This window comes from Carettochelys insculpta, chromosome 8, assembly GCF_033958435.1.
Source record: "Carettochelys insculpta isolate YL-2023 chromosome 8, ASM3395843v1, whole genome shotgun sequence".
NCBI classification, from domain to species: domain Eukaryota; kingdom Metazoa; phylum Chordata; order Testudines; family Carettochelyidae; genus Carettochelys; species Carettochelys insculpta.
In genome coordinates, this window is record NC_134144.1 from 34,898,533 (window position 1) to 34,922,814 (window position 24,282).

Here is a 24,282-nt window from a genome sequence, read left to right on the forward strand (position 1 = left end):
GAGCTCATCCCACTTGACTATGACAAACGCCATACTACTATTCCTTGTTTTATTTCTAATCACGAAAACCAGATACAGAAACTGTCACTTTTTAATATGGCTTTATTTATTTTTGTTCTTTTTCAAAATCAAAATAACTCCAGAGAAAGATAACCACAGCTCTTTGTTCCTGGCTTCAACCACTGGAATCACAGCCAACAATGGCAAACACTTTATGAACAAGCTCCCCCTAAATGCTTCTACTGTTTTTCTTTCTTTTCTCTTTAATCAACTGTTATGGATCACTGGCAACAATTAATAGAAACAAAAGAGAATCAATCATGAAGTTTGAAAGGAGATTTACCTTTTCCAAAGATACCATGAGGAGTAATAATTAGTTTCTCATCTAAAATACAAACTGTCCAAACATCAACTAAACAACATAAATGTGTGTAGTTGTAACAAGCGGCTGCTTAGTTATATTAAGATAAGACACTTCCATGTAATGGGAATCATTACGGCTTTCAATCATAATTGTGGATAAACTGAACAACATATTAAAAGAATCATTATAAGACGACATAAAAGAGCTTGTCTATCAAGGAACTCAGAAAAGTTAATTGAAGGCATGAATTTAAGGTGGATTGGTTAAACTGTTTTAAATCCTTGTGTGGGTGCTCTCATTCAGATGCCACTTTGGAAGAGGATTTAATTGAATGGACTTAAAACCATTTTAATTCTAAACAAGTAACTCCCTTTACTCAGGTGAAAGTTAACAAATTCACTTTAAAAAAGTCACATTTTTTGTTAATTCAGATAATTTTTTTGAATATTTGTGTAGATATGCTATTCAAGATTTGTGTATATATGCTATTTGTGTATATATACACTATACAATACGTACTGTGTATATATGCCATAGGCATTCAAGGCCAGAAAGGACCATTAGATCATTTGTTTGAGATCCTGTATATCACAGACTATCACATTGTAGTTCACTACTCACTAGTGAGCCAAATATTTTTTCTTTGGCTAAAGTGCATCAGCCAGAAAGGCATCCAGTCTTGACAGGAATGTATGAAAAGCAATTAACCCATAACGTCCCTCACACTTTGTGTTAATGGTCCAGAACCCTCACTATTCAAAATGGCTGTGTCTACACATGCCCCAAACTTCGAAATGGCCATGCAAATGGCCATTTCGAAGTTTACTAATGAAGCGCTGAAATGCATATTCAGCGCTTCATTAGCATGCGGGCGGCAGCGGCGCTTCGAAATTGACGAGCCTTGCAGCCGTGCGGCGCGTCCAGACGGGGCTCCTTTTCGAAAGGGCCCCGCCTACTTCGAAGTCCCCTTATTCCCATGAGCTCATGGGAATAAGGGGACTTCGAAGTAGGCGGCGTCCTTTCGAAAAGGAGCCCCGTCTGGACGTGCCACGCGGCGGCAAGAAGCGTCAATTTCGAAGCGCGGCTGCTGCCCGCATGCTAATGAAGCGCTGAATATGCATTTCAGCACTTCATTAGTAAACTTCGAAATGGCCATTTGCATGGCCATTTCGAAGTTTGGGGCACGTGTAGACACAGCCAATGTGTCTTATCTTTCGCTTGACTATGTCCAGCTTCAACTCCCTGCCATTGATTCTTATTATGCTGCTCTCCAGCAGATTAAAGAGTCCTGCAGTAGATGGTATTTTCTCCCTGAGAAGGTGCTTATACACAGTAATCAAGTCACCTCTCAATTTTCTTTTTCATAAATTAAACAGATGAGCTGTTAAAACCTCCCCAGGTAAGGCATCTTCTCCAGCCCTTGAAGCATTTTTGTGGCTCTTCCTAAAAAACTGACCACCAGAACTGAATGCAATATTCCACATACCAGTCTCACCAATATCACATACAGGAGTAAAACCACTTCCCTATTTCTACTCACTGCTTCCTTGTGCGCGTGCAAGGATTACATTTGTTCCTTTTCCCCCAGCATCACAATAAGAACTCCTGTTGAGTAGCTTGTCCACCATGACCTCCATCAAATCCTTCTCAGAGACATTAATTTCCAGTGTGCAGTCTCCCACTCTGTAGCTATAGGCAACATTCCTTGTTCATAGATCTACAGTTTCGTATTTCATTGCCATACCACGTATTTCTACTAAACTACTCAAATCACTCTGTACGACTCCCCTGTCATTTTGTAGCACTTCAACAAGCGTTATGCCATTTGCAAATTTTATCAACGATTTCATATTTCTTTCCAGATCATTGACGAAAAATGTTGACAGCTTAGTATCGAACCCAGCAGAACCCAACTAAAACACTTACATTTCATGATGATGACCCATCATCCTCCTGAGCTCTGAAAGTTAGCAAGTTCTTAATCTATTTAATGTCTGTTTCATTAATATTGTACAATGCTAATTTTTTAAATTAGAAATGCCTCACAGAGGTCTATTCCATCTGTGTAGTTATATTTATCAACCACACTTGCAATATCATCAAAGAATGAAACTGGTTATTTTTTAAAAGACCTATTTTACATAAAGCTACAGTGATCGGCATCAATTATGTTCCCATCCCTTATTTACTGAATCCCACATCTGCTTTCTTCTTTTGCTTAATTCTGATGTAAGACTAACTAGCCTATAGTTACCAAGGTCAACAATTGCTTTAAATTGTTTGCATCACATAATTAGAAAAATAGACAATTCATTTTATACACTGTCACCTGCCATTGTTACCAGAAGTCAAGGTTTTCTCAAACTTTAAATGAGCCAAAAATATCTGCTTTGGTTTGCAACTCAGTTCTTATACAGGAAGCAAAATATTTTTACCAAAAAAAACTTATAAAATATTCCTTTTTTTTTAAAAGCTGGGTAAAATTTTCAGACAAAATGTTTCTTTGGAAAGATTTGTAGATTTGGACCAAATGAATGTTTTTTTGTATTTGATAACAATTCGTCAAATGGTTCAACAGACAAAAACAAAACTGAGTTTTCCTTCACATTTTAAGAAGGTTTTATTTCAGTGTATTTTATTTGCTAAACATTTTTGTCATGGATCACCCTGAAATGAAATTCTGAGTCAATTTTAAATTCAAATCGCAATTAACACAAATTTGAGTGCACTCCTGTTTAAAAAAAAAAAAAAAAGCACTGAATAGCTGAAGTCTTTTTTATTTACCTTCTAATCTTTAAAGTTTGCGTGGGGAGAGGCCACACACATTCCTGTATACTTCTCTCACACAAAGATGGGGCTGTGCCTGGTTGGGCCCACCAGAATGAAGCTGCCTATCCTGGTACCTAGCACCCCTGCCAAGCAGGCTGCTTACAGAGTCTACAGAGTCAAATCACAAATAGGTTGGAAATCATTTCCTTCCTATCACTCCGAGCTTAGCTAAGGGGTGGAGAAGATTCCTTGTGCCAGTACTGTGTGGGGCTTTGGCCCATGCAGGGATTGGCTCCTCCTGGCCGCCCGTCCAGGGCCAGAGGTTTTGAACTTTCCCTGGGTGCCAGACCAGCCAGAGGCAGTGGTGGGAGTAGGAGCCAGACAGCCAGGGTGTTGGTGAGCTGATCAGTCTGACCAATGGCTGGTTCTCTACACAGTACTGGGAGGAGGATGGGCCCTGCTGGGAGGGGGAGAGGAAAAGGACTATGGAGGAGCAGCAGGGGTCAGGGGCACAGCTGGGAGAGGACAAAGAGAGGGAAAATATCTAAAAGGTTGATGGGTGGACTGCAGAGGTGACATGTAACCAGCCACATTCTGCCCGCATATACCAGCCATTGCAGCAAGCAGCCAGTGCTGTCCGGAAAAGGACAAGTGGTAAGGGGAGGGCGCCTGCTGGCCAAGTGGCATCACACAGCAGGGGCGGCACTGAGGGACCAGTAAGGGAAGTGGCTGGTCCTGCACACTGCAGTTTTGCCTGACTACCAGCTTTGCACACCTACCCCCACCATCTACTGGTGGATGGGTGCTGGTGAGCAAGGATCCAGCCAGTAGTAGTGATCAGCAGTACTAATGGGAGAGGAGAGACACAAAATAAGGGTCAATTTGCCTATTTTTAAGAAAAATCAGCCACACCTGCATGAGGGCTTTAATACAGGACTGTCCCTTTAAAAACAGGACATCTGATCGCCCTATACTTAGCCTGTGTGGGAGCAGCTGCGTTACTGCAGTCACTGGTGCAGCACTCCCATGTGTGTCATCAGGGCTTCTAGGGGTAATTTCCATAGTTCTCTGTGCTGCAGCAGGCTGAGCTGGTCTGAGATTCTTTCCCAGTGAATCATGGGAGAATTCGTCCACCTTTCTGGTCACTTCCGGGGAAGCGTGGAAAGCCACCGGAGGCCTATCAGCACATGAGCGACTTAAGACCATGTCCTCACTGCAAAGTGGAACCCAGTCTCTAACTTGCGCCCGAGTCGAAAGCACCACCGAGCCTGAGTGAGGTTTCACTGCATGGATGTGAGGGAACTTAAGGGTAACATCCAACTAAGAGCTGGGGCTAACTCTGAAGACAAACACCATGGAGGGTCCCTCAATCACAGACGAGGTTAAAAGGACAAAGAGGAAAGTGCAATTGTTTCTGGTTCTCTCTCTGAAGGACACTACTGCATAGGACTGAGTAGCACCTTGCTCTTCTCCTCCAAAGAGTCACCATGGCAAGGGAGTGCTGAGAGGGAGGGAAGAAGGAGCAAGGCAGAAGAAAAGCAGGGAAGGGAGAATCCTGTGGGACTGACACAAAAGACGCTTGATGTGTTTAAACTCTAATAACAACCTTTCATCTGACAAATAACTAAAGCAAACAATCAAAAAACATCAGCAACATAGTAGCAAATATTCACATATTAATTCACAATAATTTGTTTCATAACAGGAAAAAAAACCAGAAATGAATTCTTACCTCCTTCTCTATTTTTAGCAGCTTCTTTACAGCCACCTCCTTGTCCTGGGATATCCATCGGGCTCGATAAACACTCCCAAAACTCCCTCCGCCGCAACTCTCAAAGAACTGCAAGTCATCAAATCTAATTTGCACAAATGAAGCACTGAGAGACGACATCTCATAATGACAAAATACACCACAGCAAGATCTGTAAGGAGAAAAAGTCTAATTAATATGCCTATTCTACAGAATTACTGCACTCCTAACCACGCTTTAGATATCACAAAACAAGAACCAACTGCCATTAACATGGCACAGCAAAAGTCACTGAACAAATCAAAGGGAAAAGTTAAGTTAAAAAGCTCACATTCAATAGCTTATGCAAATGTTTTATAAAGGTGGTCCAGACTCTGAGAAGCAGCTGTTTGCAATGAAATGGTTAGAAATTTTCCTTGGGTTTAGAAACGTTCCCTGCACAGACAGGAGTAGCACTGCAAAAGGCTAGTGCGTCATCAGGTCCCTTAACATGAAGCATACTGACAAACGGGAAATGCACTTTCAACTGGAGCTTGCATAGGAGTTCTGGAATCTGGAGCATGCAATCTCTCCATGTTGTGATCACATCACACAAATTATACATAGCCTAAGCAAGTGAACATTCTGGCAAACATGGCAACTGTAAGCCCGAGTCGCATGTACTCTCTGTACTTGGAGAAAGATGGAAGTACTTGTCTCAAAGACATGAAAAAAGCTGGCCAAAATAAAAGTCTCTCCGCAAAGTAACTCAGTTATGCTTGCATGTTACAGCAAAGCACAACTGGAAAAAAGTTTTCCGTTATATGGGAAACCTTGTGCATATTGCCAAGAATGGGTTTTACAGTTTTAAGCTATCATAACATACTTGTCAAAGGAACAAAACGTCCTTCCAGTAGATCAGGAAGTGATAAATGCTCGGGCTGTAGGAGATTTTTTTAAAATGTTATTACCACCTACATATGTGGCTGACCACTCAGCCATCACATTAATTTTGAATCTCTTCTTATAGTTGTGCAGGTAAAAATGCTTTGCTTTTCAGTGTCACTGATGACCATGTGGGGATCCTGCAGGAAATTATACATTTTTATAAGATGATTTGTCAGAGGCTTGTCTACACACAAACTTGCACCAGTTTAAACAGGGATGGATAGCTGAGTGGTTTGAGCATTGGCTTGCTAAACCCATGGTTGTAATTTAGTATGTGAGGGGGCTGTTTAGGGATCTGGGGCAAATAGATTAAATTTAAAAAAAAATCTGTCAGGGATAGTAATAGGTGAGTGCAGGGGACTGGACTCGATAATCTCTCAAGGTTCCTTCCAGCTCTATGAGACAGGTATTTCTCCAACTGAATTGGTTTTGAAAAATCAGGCAAATATCTGTGTGCAAAACGGTGAGTTTAAGAAGTGATTTATTTTGGTTCATCCTTTGTTCTCTGGCAAAACTGCAGTGTTCAGGACCAGCCACTTTCCTTGCTGGTCCATCAGGGAAGCCTGCAGCCCACCCACCAGCCCTTTACATAGTTTTGCTCTCATTGCCCACTCCCTACTGTGCCCCTTCACCCCCTCACCTTTGGTTTCCCAATCAACAGAAGCTAAACCAAAATAAGCGTGTACAGGCAGCCTCCGCACCAATTAAAATTACACCATGATTAAACAAGTGCACCTGTGTTTAGACAAGCCCTTATGTTTTCTATCGTGCCACCCATCAACATAGCGTCTAAACACTTATTATTCTCCAGGGTCTGAAAGAGTGTTCCCTCTAAATTTTTCCATCCCTGGGCAGAATAAGTTTGCTACGTGCACCAAAGCATGAGTGGCTGGGCACCACCAATAGAAACTCATTCTGGTCACTGGGTAGCTGTGGACGCTCTGCTGATCAATTGGGTTCCACGTGACTATCTCCTGGGTCTGTGCTCAGCTTACAGGGAAAACTGGCCTGGACAATCTTCCAGGTTACATGTCTGAACGGTGCCTAGAACAAAGGGGCCCAGATACCTGATTAGTATTACAGTAGAGCCTAGGAACCACAAAAATAAGATTTGTACCCCAAGATTTCAATACAATTGTGCTCAGGATTTTAAATTACAGTTCACTGGAAATCCAGTTTCAAGCATTACTTGAAAACTACAAGCAACAACTAGATCTTCAAAACACTGTCTGGGACTACCAGCAGCATCCTCTCACTTACTTTTAAACATCTTTACTAACTAAATCAAACACACAGACAAAGTCCCATAATGCTAAAAGCAGAGGCTGACTAAGTACATGATTTAAGATCCAATGCTTTATAATTGGAGATACCTCTCCTAGAACTGGAAGGAAGCTTGGGAGGTTATCTAGTCCAGTCCCCTGCCCTCTTGGCAGGACCAAGCACCATCCCTGACATCTATTTGCCCCAATCCCTAAATAGCCTCCTCAAGGATTGAACTCACAATCCTGGGTTTAGCAGGCCACTGCTGAAACCTCTGAGCTATCCCTCCCCCTAAAGTTAATCACATGCATTGACTTCCCTGTGTCCACAGAGCTAGTTACATCATCACAAAACCTACATGCCCCAGGTCCCTAAATGGTCTCCTCAAGTGGTGAGCTCCCAGTCCTGAGTTTAGCAGGCTGCTGCTCAAACCACTGAGCTATCTCTCCCACTAAGGAAGCCAAAGCAACTTCTTGTGTGGGAGCTGAACCCAGGACTTGTCTGGCTGAAAGTGAGAATCCTCCCCTTGACCAAGCAGCCATTTTTCCAAGAGGCAAATTTGGGACGTAGAATTTATGGACAAATGAAATTTGCCTCTCAGACCATTTGGGTGCTTTTCCTCACCAAACCTTATGAGCTGATATGCACTGTTGTTGGTGTGTTATGAGCTGAAATATGCCAAGCTTTGCAGGCCTAGCGTCGCAAAGGAGAGAGGGGGAACAAGGGCAACTGCACTGGGCCCCTTTGAGGTGCCCAGCAGCGTTGCCCCTCATGGCTGTGAGGGATGGGTGGGAGCAGTGTTGCAGTCCAAGCAGCATTAAGGGCAGACTGCCCTTGCTCCCGCTCCTTGCTGAGGTGCAGACCCAGGCCTCCTCCCACCTTGCCCCGGGTCCCACATTGGCTGTTGGCCCCAGAGTCTAGTGTTCACAGAATCACAGGGCTGGAAGGGACCTCAGGAGGTCATCTAGTCCAGCCCCCTGCTTCAAGAAGGATCAACCCCCACTAAGTCATCCCAGCCAGGACCTTGTCCAGCCGGGACTTAAAAACCTCGAGGGATGGAGAATCCGCCACCTCTCTAGGCAACGCATTCCAATGCTTCACCACCCGCCTGGTGAAGTAGTTTTTCCTAATATCTAACCTACACCTTTCCCTCTTCAACTTCTGACCATTACTTCTTGTTCTGCCATCTGACACCACTGACAACAGTTTCTCACCCTCCTTTTTAGAGCTCCCCTTCAGGAAGTTGAAGGCTGCTATTAAATCACCTCTAAGTCTTCTCTTCTATAAACCAAACAAGCCCAAATCCCTCAGCCTATCCTCATAGGTCTTGTGCTTCAGACCCTTAATCATTTTTGTTGCCCTTCGCTGAACCTGCTCCAGCAAATCCACATCCTTTTTATACTGGGGGGCCCAAAACTGGACACAATATTCCAGATGTGGCCTCACCAGTGCCAAATAAAGAGGAATAACTACTTCTCTAGATCTGCTCGAAATGCTCCTCCTAATGCACCCTAGTATGCCATTAGCCTTCTTGGCTACAAGGGCACACTGTTTACTCATATCCAGCCTTTCATCCACCATAACCCCTAGGTCCCTTTCCATCGTACTGCTGCTGAGCCAGTCGGTCCCCAGCCTGTAACAAAACTTGGGATTCTTCCATGCCAGGTGCAGGACTCTACACTTCTCCTTATTGAACCGCATCAGATTTCTTTTGGCCCAGTCCTCCAATTTATCCAGGTCCCTCTGGAACAGTGTTGATTTATTACCTTTACATTAGTATTTATTCACCTTATATAGGTTCAAAGCATTTGAAAATGTGCCGTAGAGAGATAAAATTAAAAAAACAAATGGGAAGAGAGATTGGTCAACCTTCCCAACATTCCAGCCCTTTTTTGGATAAATTCAATTTTATCTTCCTGCTTCTTTGCCATTGGCCCTGAATGTCCCCAAGCCCAGAACAACCCATTTGCATTTTTCACTTTAATAGCTTTCACAGATAATTACGATTGTTTGTGCAATCCTACGGGCATGCCTGGTGCTTTGCAGACACATGACAAGACAAGCCATCTACCTTAAGGACATTACATCATAAAGCCATATTCCTGTAAACATTGATGCACTTGCTTAACTTCACTCATGTGAATAATCTCACTACAGAAAATGAAATTATTCATTACAGTAAAGTTACTTGCATGTGTAATGCCAACGGACTCAGGTTGCTGGCACCAGGGATAGAACCTGCGAGCATAGGGTCAAAAGCCCTGCACTCTACCACATGAGCAAAAGGCCAGGTGGCTCTTATCTGAGGCTGCAGAGCAGAGACTTTACTCACCACCAGATGAGGTCTCAGTGCCTCTGGGTATGACACATGCATAAAGGTGTATAGGTTTGCTTTATACATTAGAGAGAGAATTGTAAACAGGTGAGGACAATCCATAGTGGCTGCATTGGAGATGATAGAAGAAGCAGAAACAAATGGAAAGGGGAAATGCTCTTAGGGAAACAGGTGTCTTACTTCCTGTGTTTACCATCTGCACTCCATTGTTGTCATAGCTACCTAATTATTTTAAATTATTATAGAACGTACATATCCCATGCTCCATACACATGGAATAAATGACTCACCTGGCTTCTCAAAGATGTACCAGCACAGAATAGCTTTTGCTATTAAGATTTTGTTACTTAGGCAGAACATACCTCTAATCATATTAAAAAATATAAATAAAAAGAATTACCCTCGTCACATAAATAAATAAAATAATTTTGTGATGTTGCTTTCTTTCCTTTGTTCACTCACTTGTCAATTCCCAAAATCCACAATGGGCCTTTTCTGTCAATGAGAATTACTAAAAAGCAATGTCTCCCTATCTTTAATCCTTCCCAATACAAACGGTTTTATCTATTATTGTCTACAAGCCTACAGACATCTGAGTCACTGGCATACTATATCATTAAAATATTTTAAAGATGACTCACTGGTTCATACTGCATTCTTAAAAATATATTTTCCAGTGATCTCATGGGAGATTTATGCAGGTAACTGCTATTAAAACAGGTATCTGTAATTAATTCCACCATGACTTATGCACAGTCGCCCTCTTCTGGATGAGAGACTAGACCTATTTGAATAGTATTTCATATCTGCAGTATAGAAACAAAACAGCTAATCGTCAACTAGAAACACTGATCCCTTTGTTTTGTGGGAGAAAACAATTGCTTGGATATAGCTGTTACTACTATATGAGAGTATTACAAATGCAGATATTAACTAACTTGTCATCATGCTTTAACAGATACTTCACAATTGTGTTACAAATCTGGGTTCATACAGCAGGTCAACAAAAAAGTCTCATGGTTCCTTAAACCCCAGACTGAGTTTTTATTCTTCTGCTCCAAAACAAGTGTTTCACTCTTCTCTGCTTGAGCACTACATTTTCAGATCTTTCCAGACAAGAGCATTTTGCATTTTAATAGTTTCCTGTTTTTCTTCTTTCAAAAAGAACTACCACAATAGTCAGAAACTTTATGCTCCCTATAGCGGCATCATTTTTTCACAGCTTCTATCTGTTGTTATTATACTACAGCAGTGGGGAAAACTTTGTTAATTGGCTTTGTTGTCTATGAAGTGAAGCTGTGGCAGCTCAGTTATACTGCAAATGGTGAGTATTTGAAGCAATAGTTCAGTCATCTCTCTCACAGTATTTCTAATGTACCTATCACCTTATGAAAATTAAGTGTTTTCCCTCCTTGAACTTCAATTTTGATTTCTGTCAGTTAATTTGAGCTGGAAGTCATACAACACAGGAACTGATGCTTACTTCTCCTCTGAAAGATTATTTTTCCTCCTTACAATAATTTCTGCAGCTATCTCAGAAACAGTTGACTTTTGCACCAAACAGAAGAGGATTTAAGGAACGTTCTGCTGTACTTTGGATTTCTGTTTTAATTCAGTGACAAGCAGTCTGTTGTCAGAGGTTCTTGGAATCCAAATTGTTCGGCAACAGCATGCTCAGCTCAATACAGTAATAAATTCTCAGCATGCTCAACACCATCTGATAACTAGCCATTAATGTCCACATGTAACTATGGGTCTCATTCACTTCTAAGTGCTATAACCAACCTACGAAAAAAATTCTCCAAATTCTTCCATTGGTAATGGAGGCAAGAAGGGTGGTTTGTTCTCTCCCATCTACACTTAAAATACAGATCTTGGGGATCCATGGAGACAAAAAGACACCTGTCAGGTGTTCTTTTCCTTCACTCTCTCATCATTCTGCCTCTTTAGTTTTTACAAAGGGACCAGCTAACTAGGGCTTTCACTGGATCTTTTCAAATGGATGAGGAAGTCCTGCAGCACTCATACAGAACCTGATGAAGGCTATGTCCACACAATGAAATAAAGCTGAATTTATTACATAGTAACAGAGAGTAAGCCGTGCTAGTCTATACACTATCAAAACAAAAAGCAGCCAAGTAGCACTTTAAAGACTAGCAAAATAGTTTATTAGGTGAGCTTTCGTGGAACAGACCCACTTCTTCAGCCCCACCCCTCCACTCTCTGATTTGTTCACCTTGATTATCTTTTTCTGATTTGTCCTCCTTGCTTACTGTTTTTGGTTCTCTGTGTCTTAAATATTGAGTCTGTTCTGGTCTGGCTATGGTCTGAAGAAGTGGGTCTGTCCCACAAAAGCTCACCTAATAAACTATTTTGCTAGTCTTTAAAGTGCTACTTGACTGCTTTTTGTTTTGAATTTATTAAAGTTGACTTTGTAACACTGGGTTTTATAAAGTAACAGAGGTAGCCATGTTAGTCTGTATTAAAACAGTCTTTAAAGTGCTACATGACTGCTGTTTTAGAAAGTCAAAGCTGAGTTTCCAGACCTGTCCATAAAGTCTCCACTAAATCACCAGAGTTTGACTGTTGCAGCAGCGCACTGTGGGAACCTATCCCACAGTTCCCTCAACCTCATGGCATTCTGGGTTTTTCTTGCTATTGCATTATAGGAAAAAAATGCCCTGCAATTGGGTGTGGGTGTGTGACATCATCTTCCCAGAATGCATTGCCCTCATTCCCCTCGCCTTGAAAACAAATGGCCGTTTTTCTAAAGTCTCTTTCCCCAGTGAGAAAATGTTAGGGTCATCCACATTACCACCATCACCCTCCCGCAGCTGCCAAACGGTGGTTACATTTCTAAGGGGTCACGGTTGGGACTGTGCTTCATTCTGCCCCTTTTTAAAGAACAGTGACTTTAAAAAATGCCCTGACTGTACCATATCAATAGGTCTCTCAACTACTTTTCCTTCAGTGAAAACACACCAAACAGATGGGCTTCAGAAGCTGAAGGAGCCTTAGCAAATGAGCTCTGGTAGCACCTATCTGACTATACCATGTCAACAGGTTGCTCAGCTACTTTTCCCCCTGGTGAAAACACAACAAACAGGTGATGATACCCAAGTGGAACAAACTGGCTCAATGCAACTAGGGAAAGACTTTGTATTATTCACAAAGAAAGCAGACACAATGCAAAAGTAGTAGTGTACCTGGCTGAAGTGTGGAATGCTCTAGACGAGGAGACAATTAGAAGTATTTGCTCCAGACTCATTATGAATCCCCAAGCCTAACCGAAGAGAGGGAAATAATCACAGAGGGTGTTGGTGTCTAGTGGCTACTGGAAGGAAATGTTATCCTACCAGAAGCAGTAGTTGCTTGAGAAGAGTAAGAAAAGTTAAGGAAGCATTAGAAGACACAAAACTTGAGGAAAGAAGGAAGTGATTCCCTCGCCTCATCTAGTAAAGAGAGAGAGAGACCACAAGCTCCATTCCTTCATAGGCAATCGTCCCCCGAGCCACACAATTTCAGAAGGGAGAATACTGGGGCCTCGGGCTCAAGGTACCTCTGGGGGGCCAGCCCCCCGATAATGTCAGATGCCAGGGGCCAGCCCCCAGCACATATTGCCTCTGAGAGGCCACCCCTGAAAATATCTGCAGCTAGGGGCCAGCCCCCCCAACCGCAGGTGTGTGTTGCCTCTGGGGAGGCAGACCCCCAAAATATCAGCTGACAGGGGCCAGATAAGTAACCCGATGACATGGTTCAATCAGCTGTGCACCTGGGGCAGCGGACTACCCCATACAAATATGAAGCGCAGAAAAGTTTCTTGGCCCCTCCTGCTAAATCACATACAAGGAAGAAGCCTTCATCCCGGGAAGGGCAGGAAATGCTGCTGTCTGTTGTGCTGCTGTCTGGTCCCCACAGCCAAGCCACCATGTGGTGGGGCGGGGTGGGGTGGGGCGGGGGCTAGCCTGTCAGATAGAATGAGATCCTGGCTCTCCCCATGGCTCCATGCCGGGACTCTTGTTCATGGCTAGATGTGATTGCCATGCTGGACAGAACAAAAATCAACTCAATTTGCCAGGCTTCCTGTTTCCTACTTCCTACAAACCTGGAGAGCAGTGGAGGTGAAAGAGGCCAGAATGGACACATTTTAGGCATTGTGGGATACCTCTGGAAGCCGATAAAATCGATTTAAAGTAGCATTGTTTCCACACTAGTATTAATTCAACCTTTTAAATTCAAGCTTGGCGTTGCGCTGCATCAGAGGGTCTGGGTGAGAAAGACGACCTTAGTGCCCCTTAAAATCAACTTAATGGTATTTGTAGTGAAGACAGTCACATTGTAAAACTGAGTTATCGGTCTTAAAATCAACTTTATGCTTTAGTGTAGACATAGCCAAAGTGCAACCACTCTCCCTGCCCTCTCAAACACCACAAAAGGGCTTGCACACGTTAGATGGGGAAATGCTACAGAGGCAGAACTTCCACATTGGTATGTGCATAGGAAAGCACAGTGCTCAACCCTCCCGCATCTTGAATTTTGCGTAAGTCAGGGAGGGTTTGGGTGGATGCGTCAGAGCCCTGGGAGTGGGGGTGGTGGGGGGTTAAGCCTGAGGTGGGTAGGGCAGCAGAGGTGGTGGGAGGGTGCAGCTGAGCTGTGACTTGCAGGGGGTTGGACCCGGGCAGCAGGGGGCTGGGACGGAGATTGAGCCAAGCCAGGGGGTTGGAGCTGAGGCTGCGGAGGTGGTGTGTAAGGGGGTTGGAGCTAGAGCCCTGTGAGCTGGGAGCCCTGGCACAGGTTGAAGCCAGAGTCCTGCATGCTGGAGAGTGTGAGCTGGGGCCATGGGGGATTGGGGAGGTTGCACGGCGTGAACTGGGGGCGGGGGAAATAGAGCCTCATGCACCTGTAGCAGCTGACAGCTGGAGCTCCATGCATACTGGCGGCTGACAGCCCAACACATGCCGGGGGGTTGAGCCGGGCAGAGGGGGGATCGAACGGGGGTGAACCGGGGCATGAGTGGGTTGAGCTGGTGGGGGATAGAGCCCCTGCGCATGCCGCTGGCAGCTGAGAAAGCCCCAGGTGCAGGGGGGAGGCACCGACGTGGATTTGGGTGGTTGAACAAGGGTTGCACTGGGGCAGGGTGGTTGAGTGGAGGGGGTTAGAGCCCTGCCAGGGCTGGAAGCCAGACCCCCAGGTATGGGTTGAAGTTGGAGCCCCATGCATGGGGGGGTGAGCTGGGGCTGTGTGGGGGGTTGAGCCAGGAAGGGGTGCGGTTGAACAGGGGTGCTTGAGTGGGGGCCAGGTTGGAGCCCCACATGTGCTGAGCTGGCCACATGGGGGGGTGATCTGGGGCCACACAGGGGTTGGGGAGGTTGGGTCCAGAAGCTGGTGTGCTGGAGGATTGGGGCATGGGAGGTGGAGCCAGCTCCGAGGTGGTTTGAGGGGAGCCCCAGGTGCGCGGCTGAAGCCCCCTGCTGGGGGAGGGGAGCTGCAGCTCGCGGTGGGGTGGAGCTGAAGGTTGCTCGTAAGTATGAATGGTCGTAAGTCTGGGACTGCCTGTACTGAATCTGTTCTGTTGCTCAGATCCCTGGAGCTATTTCAATATTCCATTGTTTAGATTATCATAGACAATGACTAAATTAGTCACTCCCTTCAGCTCACTTTCAGATTTTGTAACACAGTCAAAGTAGCTTTCAGTGTTTCTTTGGGGTCACACACTGCCAACATATTGCCAATAAGGTAGTACTACTTTTGTACTATAGCTTAAAATATACAATAGCATCTGCCAAGTTTCCTTATTTGGCAAAACAGTTCCTTGGCTTTCATCATCTTTGAGCATCTGTTCTTAGGCCATCCTCTCTAGTCCTAGAGGAGTTCAAACATATTCCATTAAATAGCAAAATTTAAAAATTAAACTAAAATAATCAGAAAGAGTTGCCCATTGCTTTGTCTGACTGGAAAAGGGGAAAGGAATCACTGCGGCAGTTTGTTAAACAGTTCATTACACACAGAAAAAAATACAGAACATTTTGTATATAAAACCAACCTATCATCAATCCATTATTTATGATTTAAAAAAAATCGAAGGATCAGATGTAAATTCCATGCACTCTTCCAAAATCGTCCTCTAATTCTAACAATAAATTAAGATAAAATCAACACTACCACATTTCCCAACCTACCAAACTTCCTACATTAGGTTAATCAACTAATATAATGCACTAGAGTTGTTAAGATTCAAAACTAGATTCTGCATACTTTCATTCACATTTAATTATTGTTCTGCCATCTTGTGTGTCTGAAAATGAAGGAATTATAAATCTTCTGTACCTTATTTCTAGTTCTGTCTGAATAGCTGAAGTTTATAAGTTTGTTTTTGAGGATAATATCACAATTTAGTGCTTAGTTTAAATGATTCAGAACTATTCTCTTTTAAATGTTTATTGCATGCTGAGATTGAAGTAGCGGCGTGTTTCAGGTATTTTGAATAGAACATATGCACTCAGAGACACCAAGCCACTTGCATCATTTTAGTTACTACTTTACTCTATTATTCGCTATTGCTTAACAAAGTATTCACCAACATACAAAACACAGTTAAGGCATTTACAACACCTTTGGCTCTACACCAGCACCTGCATTTCTGATTCCAAAATCAACATCTACATATTTAGCTTCATTAGCTTCAGGAAGTCTGATCCTACACCCAGTAAATTCAAACATGCTGGGCTGGACCCTAAAGATGTTTACAAATCACTATCCCACCAAGCTACAGCTGACCTACTTAATCCAGTATTTTCACATTAGCTCTGCTTTCTTAATTCAAACATTAAATATCCATTGCATACTGACGGCTAATCACTGAACCTCTAAGAAATCACGCCAGATGGAAGGTTTATGAAAGAAATATAAAAATAAAATCATAGTCAAGGGAAGAAACAACATAGGTGTAGAAATACCCCAACACAGAACCAGAATGGCAGGAAGCCATTGCTTTACTGTGACAGACGGTGGGAAGGAAAGTTAAGTCCAAGCTCAAACTTCAAGAGCATGCAAAATGCAAGGGAAAAGCAGCCTGTGCTCAGTGTATTTAGTAGAATGCGTCCATAAAATGAAATCACTTTTTAAGTTAATTAAGAAGGGGGGGGGGAAAGGACTTTCTCTGTGTTACATGTTAACTGTTCAAGACTTGCAGGAAAATATAATCCGAAATGAAAGTAAACGTCTCCTTCGGAGTTGTTCGCACACTGTCTGTCACTCACCAGTCAGTGTGATCGAAGACTAAGAATGCAAGTGTATACAGCCCCCCAGAACTGAACGAAACCAGACCTGCCCTTACTGAAAATAAAACCAAAGGCCGGGGGTTTGTATTCCAGAGACACTGGCCTGCTCTGGCCGGGGCTCTGCTCCGCGGAGGAAAGGTCAGGGGTCAGACCCCCTCCCCCAGCCTCAGTGGGGGGACGGGTGAGACCGAGGGGGAAGAGAAGGGGCATCCTCGCGCTGCCCTCTGGTTTCATGGGCGTCCCCGGCTGCACGGCCCTCGGGGGAGTGACGCGGCTTGCGCGGGGCAACTGGGACCGAAGCTAGCAGCATGCGTGGGACTGACAAGCCAGGACAGGTCCGGCCCGGCGCGGCTCCCCGCTCCGCCGCGCTGAGAGTTACAGAGCACAGGGGCGGGGGCTCCACGCTCTCTCGCCCACCCAGGGTAGGCTGCGGCTTGGGGCCCTGGCAGCCCTCTGCTGGCGCCGCGGAGCCGCAGCTCGCCACCGGGCGGGGCGGGGCGAGGAGCTGCCCGGGCTGTGCTGTGGGAGCTGCCGCGGTCTGGGGCCCTCCCGATTCCCGCGCTCCCCTCTCCCTACCTTCCCCCCGGAGCCCGGGCCGGCGGTGCCCGCGTGCAGCTGGGCGCTGGCGGGGAGGCTGGAACCGGCGTGGCCGCGGCGGCTGGGAGTCTCCCACGCTTCCGGTTCGGACCCACACCCCGCCTCCGTGTGGGCAGCCCGCGGGCAGAGAGCGCCCCGGGCGCCGCGCCAGCCACTCAGCCTCCCGGAAGACGAGACGGAGCTGAGATGTGCGGGGCTCGGCAGCTGAGCTGTTCGGCGGCCAGGCTGGAGCCGGGCTCACCGCGCGGCTCTTTTCCCGGAGCAGGGAGACCGCCCGCGGCCAGTGGCGTGGGACGGAAGACGGAGAGAAGCGAGCAACTGCCCCTGGCTTTTGGTTCAAGCCCCTGGGAAGCCGGAGGCCTGTGCAACAGCCGGCTGGACAGCCCCGGTGCTCTGCTAGAGCTGCTGGCCGGCCAGGCGTGGGCCAAAGCTGTCACCAGTGCCAGGCCACGAATTTGGTAAGTGCGCCCAGGTCCTATTTTCTACGGCGTTGATGGAGGGAGTGCAGGTCTGGGAGACAGTTGGGGTGCGGGAGGGGGTTTGGATGGGTGGCAGCCAGCTGGGGTGCAGGGTCTGGGAGGGAGTGGGGGTGCAGGAGCAGGTTAGGGTGAGAGAGTTGGTGCCAGGTGCAGAGTGTAGCCAGGAGGCACTGACCATAGGTGGCTCCTGGCTGACATCCCAGCAGGGCCCTCAGGCATCCTGCCTGCCTTGGCCCCACTCACCACTCAAAGCTGCTGGCTGATGGGGAAAAGAGGTCTCTACACATCTGTCCCTGGGCACATGCCCCTTGAGGGTAGGGGGTGGCAGCTCTCTACCTTCTGCCTGTTCCCACAAGCACTGCCTCCACAGCTGTCATTAGCTGATTTCCAGCCAATGGGAGCTGGAGAGATGGTGTGAGGGGCCGGGCAGGTCACTAAGATCTGCTACCACCCTCCTCCCAAGGGGTGTGCACACAGAGACACACTTACCCTGCAGGCAGCCACTTTGAGCACCATATTCAAATTACCTGAAGAGTTGTGACCGGCGGGAGCCAACTGTTTAGCGGATCAGGTGCATGGAATGTATTTGCCCACCTCTGCTTTAGGAAGACAAGCCCCTTGGCTTGGTCTTTGCTGAGAGGCTAAAGGGTAAGATACCCACTTCAGTGCTAATCTTTTGGGCCACAGATATGAAGTACTGTCCCAAATAAATAGATGTGTCAAAAGAAGAGATCTTAGAAGAAAGTGACGTGCCAAACAAAATACAATATTAGGACAGGCTGGTACACAAATATGAAATTACTGTCATGTGTAACTTATTATTGAAATCAACCTATATTCTAGAATACTGGAATGTAATGTAATGTAACACTGATTATTTTATAAAAGACTCCAGAGGAGATCCTGGCAATTACAGAGAATTGAGCATAATTTTAGTATTGGAAAAACTGGTGGAACCTATTGTAAAGACTAGAATTATCAAACATAGATATATACAATTTGTTGGGGAAGAGTCAACATGGCTTTTGTAAAGGGAAATTGTGTTTCACCAATCTTATCAGAATATTTGAGGTCAGCTAGTATTTAGATAACAAGTATCAGAGGGGTAGCCGTGTTTGTCTGGATCTGTAGAGCAACGAAGGGTCCTGTGGCACCTTATAGACTAACAGAAAAGTTTAGAGCATGAGCTTTCGTGAGTTAACTCACTTCTTCAGATGCTTCAGATGCGAGCATCTGAAGAAGTGAGTTAACTCACGAAAGCTCATGCTCTAAACTTTTCTGTTAGTCTACAAGGTGCCACAGGACCCTTCGTTGCTCTATTTAGATAACAGTAATCTAGGTTATACACTGGGCTGAAATTTTTAGAAAGACTTTGATAAGGTCCCTTACCAAAGGCTTTTAAAAGAAACTAAGGAGACAAGACAGAAGGTCCTCTTGGGGACCCAATAACTGGTTGGAAGATAGGGAACAAGGGGTACGAATAAATCTGTTTTCACAACTAGAGAAGTGAAGAGCAGGGTCTTCCAATGATCTGTCATCGAACCTGTATTGTTCAACTTATTTCTTAATTACCTGAAAAATGGGGTGAACTATCAAGTCACCAAGCTTAAAGAAGATACAAAATTATTCAAAATAATTAAATCCAAAGAAGATGGGGAGGAGTTACTGAGGGAGATCGCAAAACTGGATGACAAAATGGAAGATTCCATCTTCATAAATGCAAATTAATGCACATTGGAAAAAATTATTTTACTCTCTACATATAATGATGCAATCTCCATGATCTGTAATGATCTTGGAGTCGCAGTGGATAATTCTATGAAGAGTTCCACTCAGGGCTCAGCTGAAGTCATGTTAGAAAAAGGGACAGAAAAGATAGAAAATATGCTACTATATAAACCCCATGGTGTATACTCACCTTGAATATTGTGCCCACTTCTGTTAAGTCAAATCAAGTAGCCATCTATATTTGCCCTATTTTTACATTCTTCCTCAAGCTTTGCTCTAGACCACTGTCAGAACCAGATGGATCACGGTCTAACCGAGTAGGACAGATTCTGTGTTTGTATGCAGTCAAGCACACCTATTAGCCATTGCTCTGGCCAGGACATTTTATCCTTATTTCACAAAACAATGTGAACAGGAAGTTGAGCTGAAAACACTTAAGGCTGTGAAGGAAAAGCGTGTTCCTATCATTAAGCTTTATAACTTATTATTCATATTATCAATTTTCACTTTCCTGCAAACAGCTGCACGTTTTAAAAATACTAGGAGACTGATTGCTACAGAAGAGAGGTAAAATTTATTTCACAGTTATAACTTACATTGCATTCAAATTTCTCATCTCCTTTCTACAGAAGGCACAAAAATGAGCATACAAATTCGGTCAGTTGTTTGCAGGTGCTGTTTTCCTCAGAAAAACATAGTTTTTCTTAATTAACTTTAAATGGCTAAATGGAAAACTTTATTGCAAATTGATAGTAAGCTGTCACATTTCTAAGGAGATGACACAAAAGAATGTGAAGCAAATAAAATTGTTTCCAGTCAGGCAATTGCAGTAAGTGTGTATGCATGTACCAGCAGGAAAGGAGGGCATGGCTGTTAAGGCATGAAACAGGATTCCAGAGTTCTGCCACAAACTTCCTACGTAAACTTGCATGAGTCACAAAAGACTTAATCCAAAGGTGCTGAGAATTCACAGCATCCATTAAAATCATTGGGAATGGTGGTTATGTCTACACTAGAGCCATCAGTCGACAGAAGTTATCTTCTAACAAAACTTCTGTTGACAGATTGCAGCCAGACTACAAAGTGGATCAAAAAAGCAATATACACTGTCAACAGAGAGTAGCCAGACTTAGTGCTGGATATTGCACAGAGCATGGGGTCAACTGTGCTTCATGAGGACCTGGGTAGCCAGGGTGGCTGCCCTAAATGCAGTGTAGGGCTGGAGGTGAACCAGCAGGCATCATATCAGGCTAGCCAGGTAATGGAACCAGTCCCCTTGAAGGCGTTGCCGCTAAGGCAGTCGCAATATATCTGAGATCCTTACTTGGAGGAACCTTTTTGATGTCTCACCCAAGGAGCAGACTGCCACAGAAAGGGAAGGGACAGAACTTTTTTTATTAGAAACTTGATTGCTAAGATATGCTAGGATATTAAAAATAAGAACCCCATATTGCCTTTCCTGTTAGTATGCCGCTCCATACTTACAAGAGCAGTTTAACAAGACACCACTGAACAGCTGGTGGGAGGTAGAAATGCAGTCCAGTTAAGGTCACTGTAGTCTGTAGTGTGACAAAATCATTTCTCTAAATATGCCCGGAGGGGTTGTTTGCTGTCCAGAAATGTGCTGGGGATGATGGTGGTCTGGCTGTGGAGTTTGTTACAAGTTTGAACGCATGCAGTCATAAAAGTCCATATTGAAAATCATGGGGTGACAGTAATCCATGCAAGATCGTGCTTGCCCCAATCCCTGCTGTTAAATGCAAACTTTTCTTGTGGCAGAAACTCTTGTGTGTGTGGATAGATACTTAAGTGGCATATATGGCTGCCTTGCTACCAGAAACGTGGCATAAAAGCTCTTTGTCATTGAGGAACCCCAAGAATTGTGATGCCCTCCAAAGTGCAGAGTGTCTGAAATAAAACCTTCAGTATGCTGTGGTCACCTTCCTTCCCTCATAGACCATGATGGTGTGCAAACAAAAAAAAAAACATTCACTTACCATTCTGTGTGTACTCTTTTCATGTCAATTACACAGTTGTGCCCATGGAACTTCCAGAATCCGTGTTCCTCTCATAATAAATTGAAGTTACACTTTTTTGTCCTTGAGATTCCACAGAGACTCTTGTGGTCATGCACTGAACCATTTGTGAATCCCTGAGACAATCTTCAGTTTTGTCTGCTTGTAGGACCCCCTGTCTCTAGTGGCTGTTGAACCTCATCAGATCTCTCACACTGGATTTGTGTTGTCATACGCTGATCCTGTTCAAGGTATTTCCATGTTGAAATGACTGATGTTCTGGGCATGGCTAATAAGCAAGTGTAGTGCCAAAGAGACAAGGATGCACAGCAAATGAGAAGGCAGGCGGAGAGGAAAGCAGAAAGGTACCAGGAGTTTGTAGAGCTTGAAGATAAAGGAGACAGCTGCATCACAGTTCCTGGAACAAGAACACTGAAGGAAGAAGAAAGTACAGCAGGGAGACTGGTTTGAATGGCAGCTTTGGATAATGGCTGGAAGAGTGCAGGCTCCTGCTGTGTTTGAACCCCAGCCTGCTCCTCCTCCATGGTACCATGCACTGCATACCAGGAACGCTTCGGATAATTTCAAGATTGGGAGACTGGGACATAACAGCAGCTGGAGAAGATAAATTTATCCTCAGACTTTCATCCCCATGGCAACCCTCTGTCCCCCCATTAGATTCCCCCCTTGCTGTCTGCTAACACCATACATGACTCCACACCCCTGCATCAGCAGGTAATTTATGCTAAACACACAAAAGGAAAGGAGAGCGTGCCAGGGGACACAAAATTAGGAGATTTTTATAGCACTGTTCAGTGTTTGGTTTATGCACTCTTATTACAATCATGTTGTTGGTTTATTACTTGGTGTTCTAGTGCTAGCTGGCCTGGCAATGCTTTCATGTTTTAGTAATACAAATAAAGCCTTTTTATTTAATTAAGAAAGTTTATTGCCATCATTACAGGTCATCTTTATAATGTGTATTTTAAGAACTAAAGACAGACATGAGGTCATTGTATACACAAGCACTGTTCCACCCTTACATTACATTATCAGCTAGGTCATCCAAAATAAAAATTTATTACAATCAATCCACCCCCTTAACTGTGCAGAGTGACAGTATCACCCTCCCCATTTTATTGTATATGGAGATACACATCTTATAGAAGTGGAAGGGACCTCATGAGATCATCAAGCCCAGTCCCCTGCCCTCTTGGCAGGACCAAACAATTTTTTTTTAAAACCCCTAGATCTCTAAATGGCACCTTCAAGGACTGAACTCACAGCCCTCAATTTAGCAAGCTAATGTGCAAGCCACTGAGCTATTCTTCCCATCTGACACTACCTTGTTTACTGCATGCACAGAAACATTCATAAATGTACTGAGGCATATCAGAGAGGTGGCTGTGTTAGTCTGTAGCTTTGAGAACGAGAAGTCTTCTGGCACCTTTTGACTAACAGATATTTTGGAGCATAAGCAGTCATGGGCAAAGACCCGCTTCATCAGATGCATCTGATGAAGTGGGGCTTTGCCCACGAAAACTTATGCTCCACAGTATCTGTTAGTCTATAAGGTGCCACAAGACTACTTCTTGTTCTCATAAATGTACCGTTCTCTCTCTCCCATTGGCCCAAGCAAGTTTATAGTGTGGTAGCACAGAGCATCTCTGATTTCCTTTCCCAACACGCTTAGTGTACTGTATGGTTGAGCGTACCAGTTCAGCAATCTATTACCGTCACATGTCCATTCAGAGACCACCTTGGGCTTCAAAGATTGTGAAGAACACAGTTAACCACACTTGCACGGACAGACTTGATGACAGTGGAATCCCAGACGGTACCAGTGATAGTTCAGTCTGCCTACATACATTCAGCACCATTCTCTTAAGCTTTCTTTTGCAAGACTTCCTGAGATCACTGTGGATTCATAAGCCAAGGCAAAAGAGGTTACATGGGATCCCTGTTGTTGGAGCCACACCCAGGGCCAGCAGTGCTGCCTAGCGGCAGTACTCATCACTAGATATGATGCCTCTGTAAGCCACTAGATAGTTCACTTTCGTGTCACTCACAGCTGAATCCAGAGGCTGCCTTGACTAGCGTGAGTAGCTCATGGCAGTGTTGCATGTACATTCACTGTACCTTATAATGATTGGCAAAGCTGTCTGGTATTGAAATAAATCAAAAATGTACAGCATTCTGTACAGATTAATCAGGTGATTATGATTATGCATTGATTTCACAGATAGGAAGGTCCTTTGATGTCAGACAGAATATCCTGGGTAATCAGAAGAATAAAACTTACATATATGGCAGGGAAGGGGGTGGCTGTGCAAAAGAAAAGCTTATTTCTTATGGTGAAGCTCAGGGAATCATTTTTCTGGGTCCATATCTCATCAAGATCCTAAATTTGTGAGCTCATATATAGGAGACTGCTGTGAAAGTCAGCTTGTAGACCTGGGCAACAGTGTCTTTACCAAGCTGCTAATACTCAGATCTGTGATATGCTAGCTTGGTAGGGCAATGAAATGAATGATCAAGTGTCTACACAACATTGCAAGCAGGATTAGGGCTACTTGGCTGTAACTTACTCTAGATCATTGCAATTCATTGTTGATAGCTTTGGTGAAACCACCAGAAAATAAATAAATGATCACAAATTATATTGTTGTACATTGGATAAATCAGGGCTAATAGCATAGGCAGATCCTGTGAAAGCCATGCTTTCTGAGATATGAAGTGCTATGTATTTAGCGTTTTAAATCCGGTGAGTAACAG

At 44.4% G+C, this 24,282-nt stretch overlaps 1 protein-coding gene and 1 long non-coding RNA gene across 7 annotated transcripts in view; one reads left to right on the top strand and one right to left on the bottom strand.

Annotated features, from left to right (window-relative positions):
- MAP3K20 (mitogen-activated protein kinase kinase kinase 20) overlaps nucleotides 1–17,404 on the bottom strand; it is a 134,664-nt gene extending 117,260 nt beyond the window's left edge. The window contains exons 1-2 of one of the 3 annotated variants that reach the window (XM_075000664.1): nucleotides 17,265–17,392; nucleotides 4,866–5,055 (exon numbers count right to left, since the gene is read on the bottom strand). In XM_075000664.1, coding sequence (XP_074856765.1) covers nucleotides 4,866–5,024 — 159 coding nt within the window. In that variant the 5' untranslated portion in view covers nucleotides 5,025–5,055; nucleotides 17,265–17,392. Of the gene's footprint in view, nucleotides 1–4,865; nucleotides 5,056–5,214; nucleotides 5,357–17,264 lie in introns of those variants that run through there. The other 2 variants (XM_075000662.1, XM_075000661.1) reach the window with 2 other exon arrangements.
- Nucleotides 17,405–17,604: 200 nt separating this feature from the next.
- Nucleotides 17,605–24,282, top strand: part of LOC142016630 (uncharacterized) — a 119,629-nt gene continuing 112,951 nt past the window's right edge. For all 4 annotated transcript variants that reach the window (XR_012646334.1, XR_012646333.1, XR_012646336.1 and 1 more), the window contains exon 1: nucleotides 17,605–17,743. This is a non-coding gene — a long non-coding RNA (uncharacterized LOC142016630). The remainder of the gene's footprint in view (nucleotides 17,744–24,282) is intronic.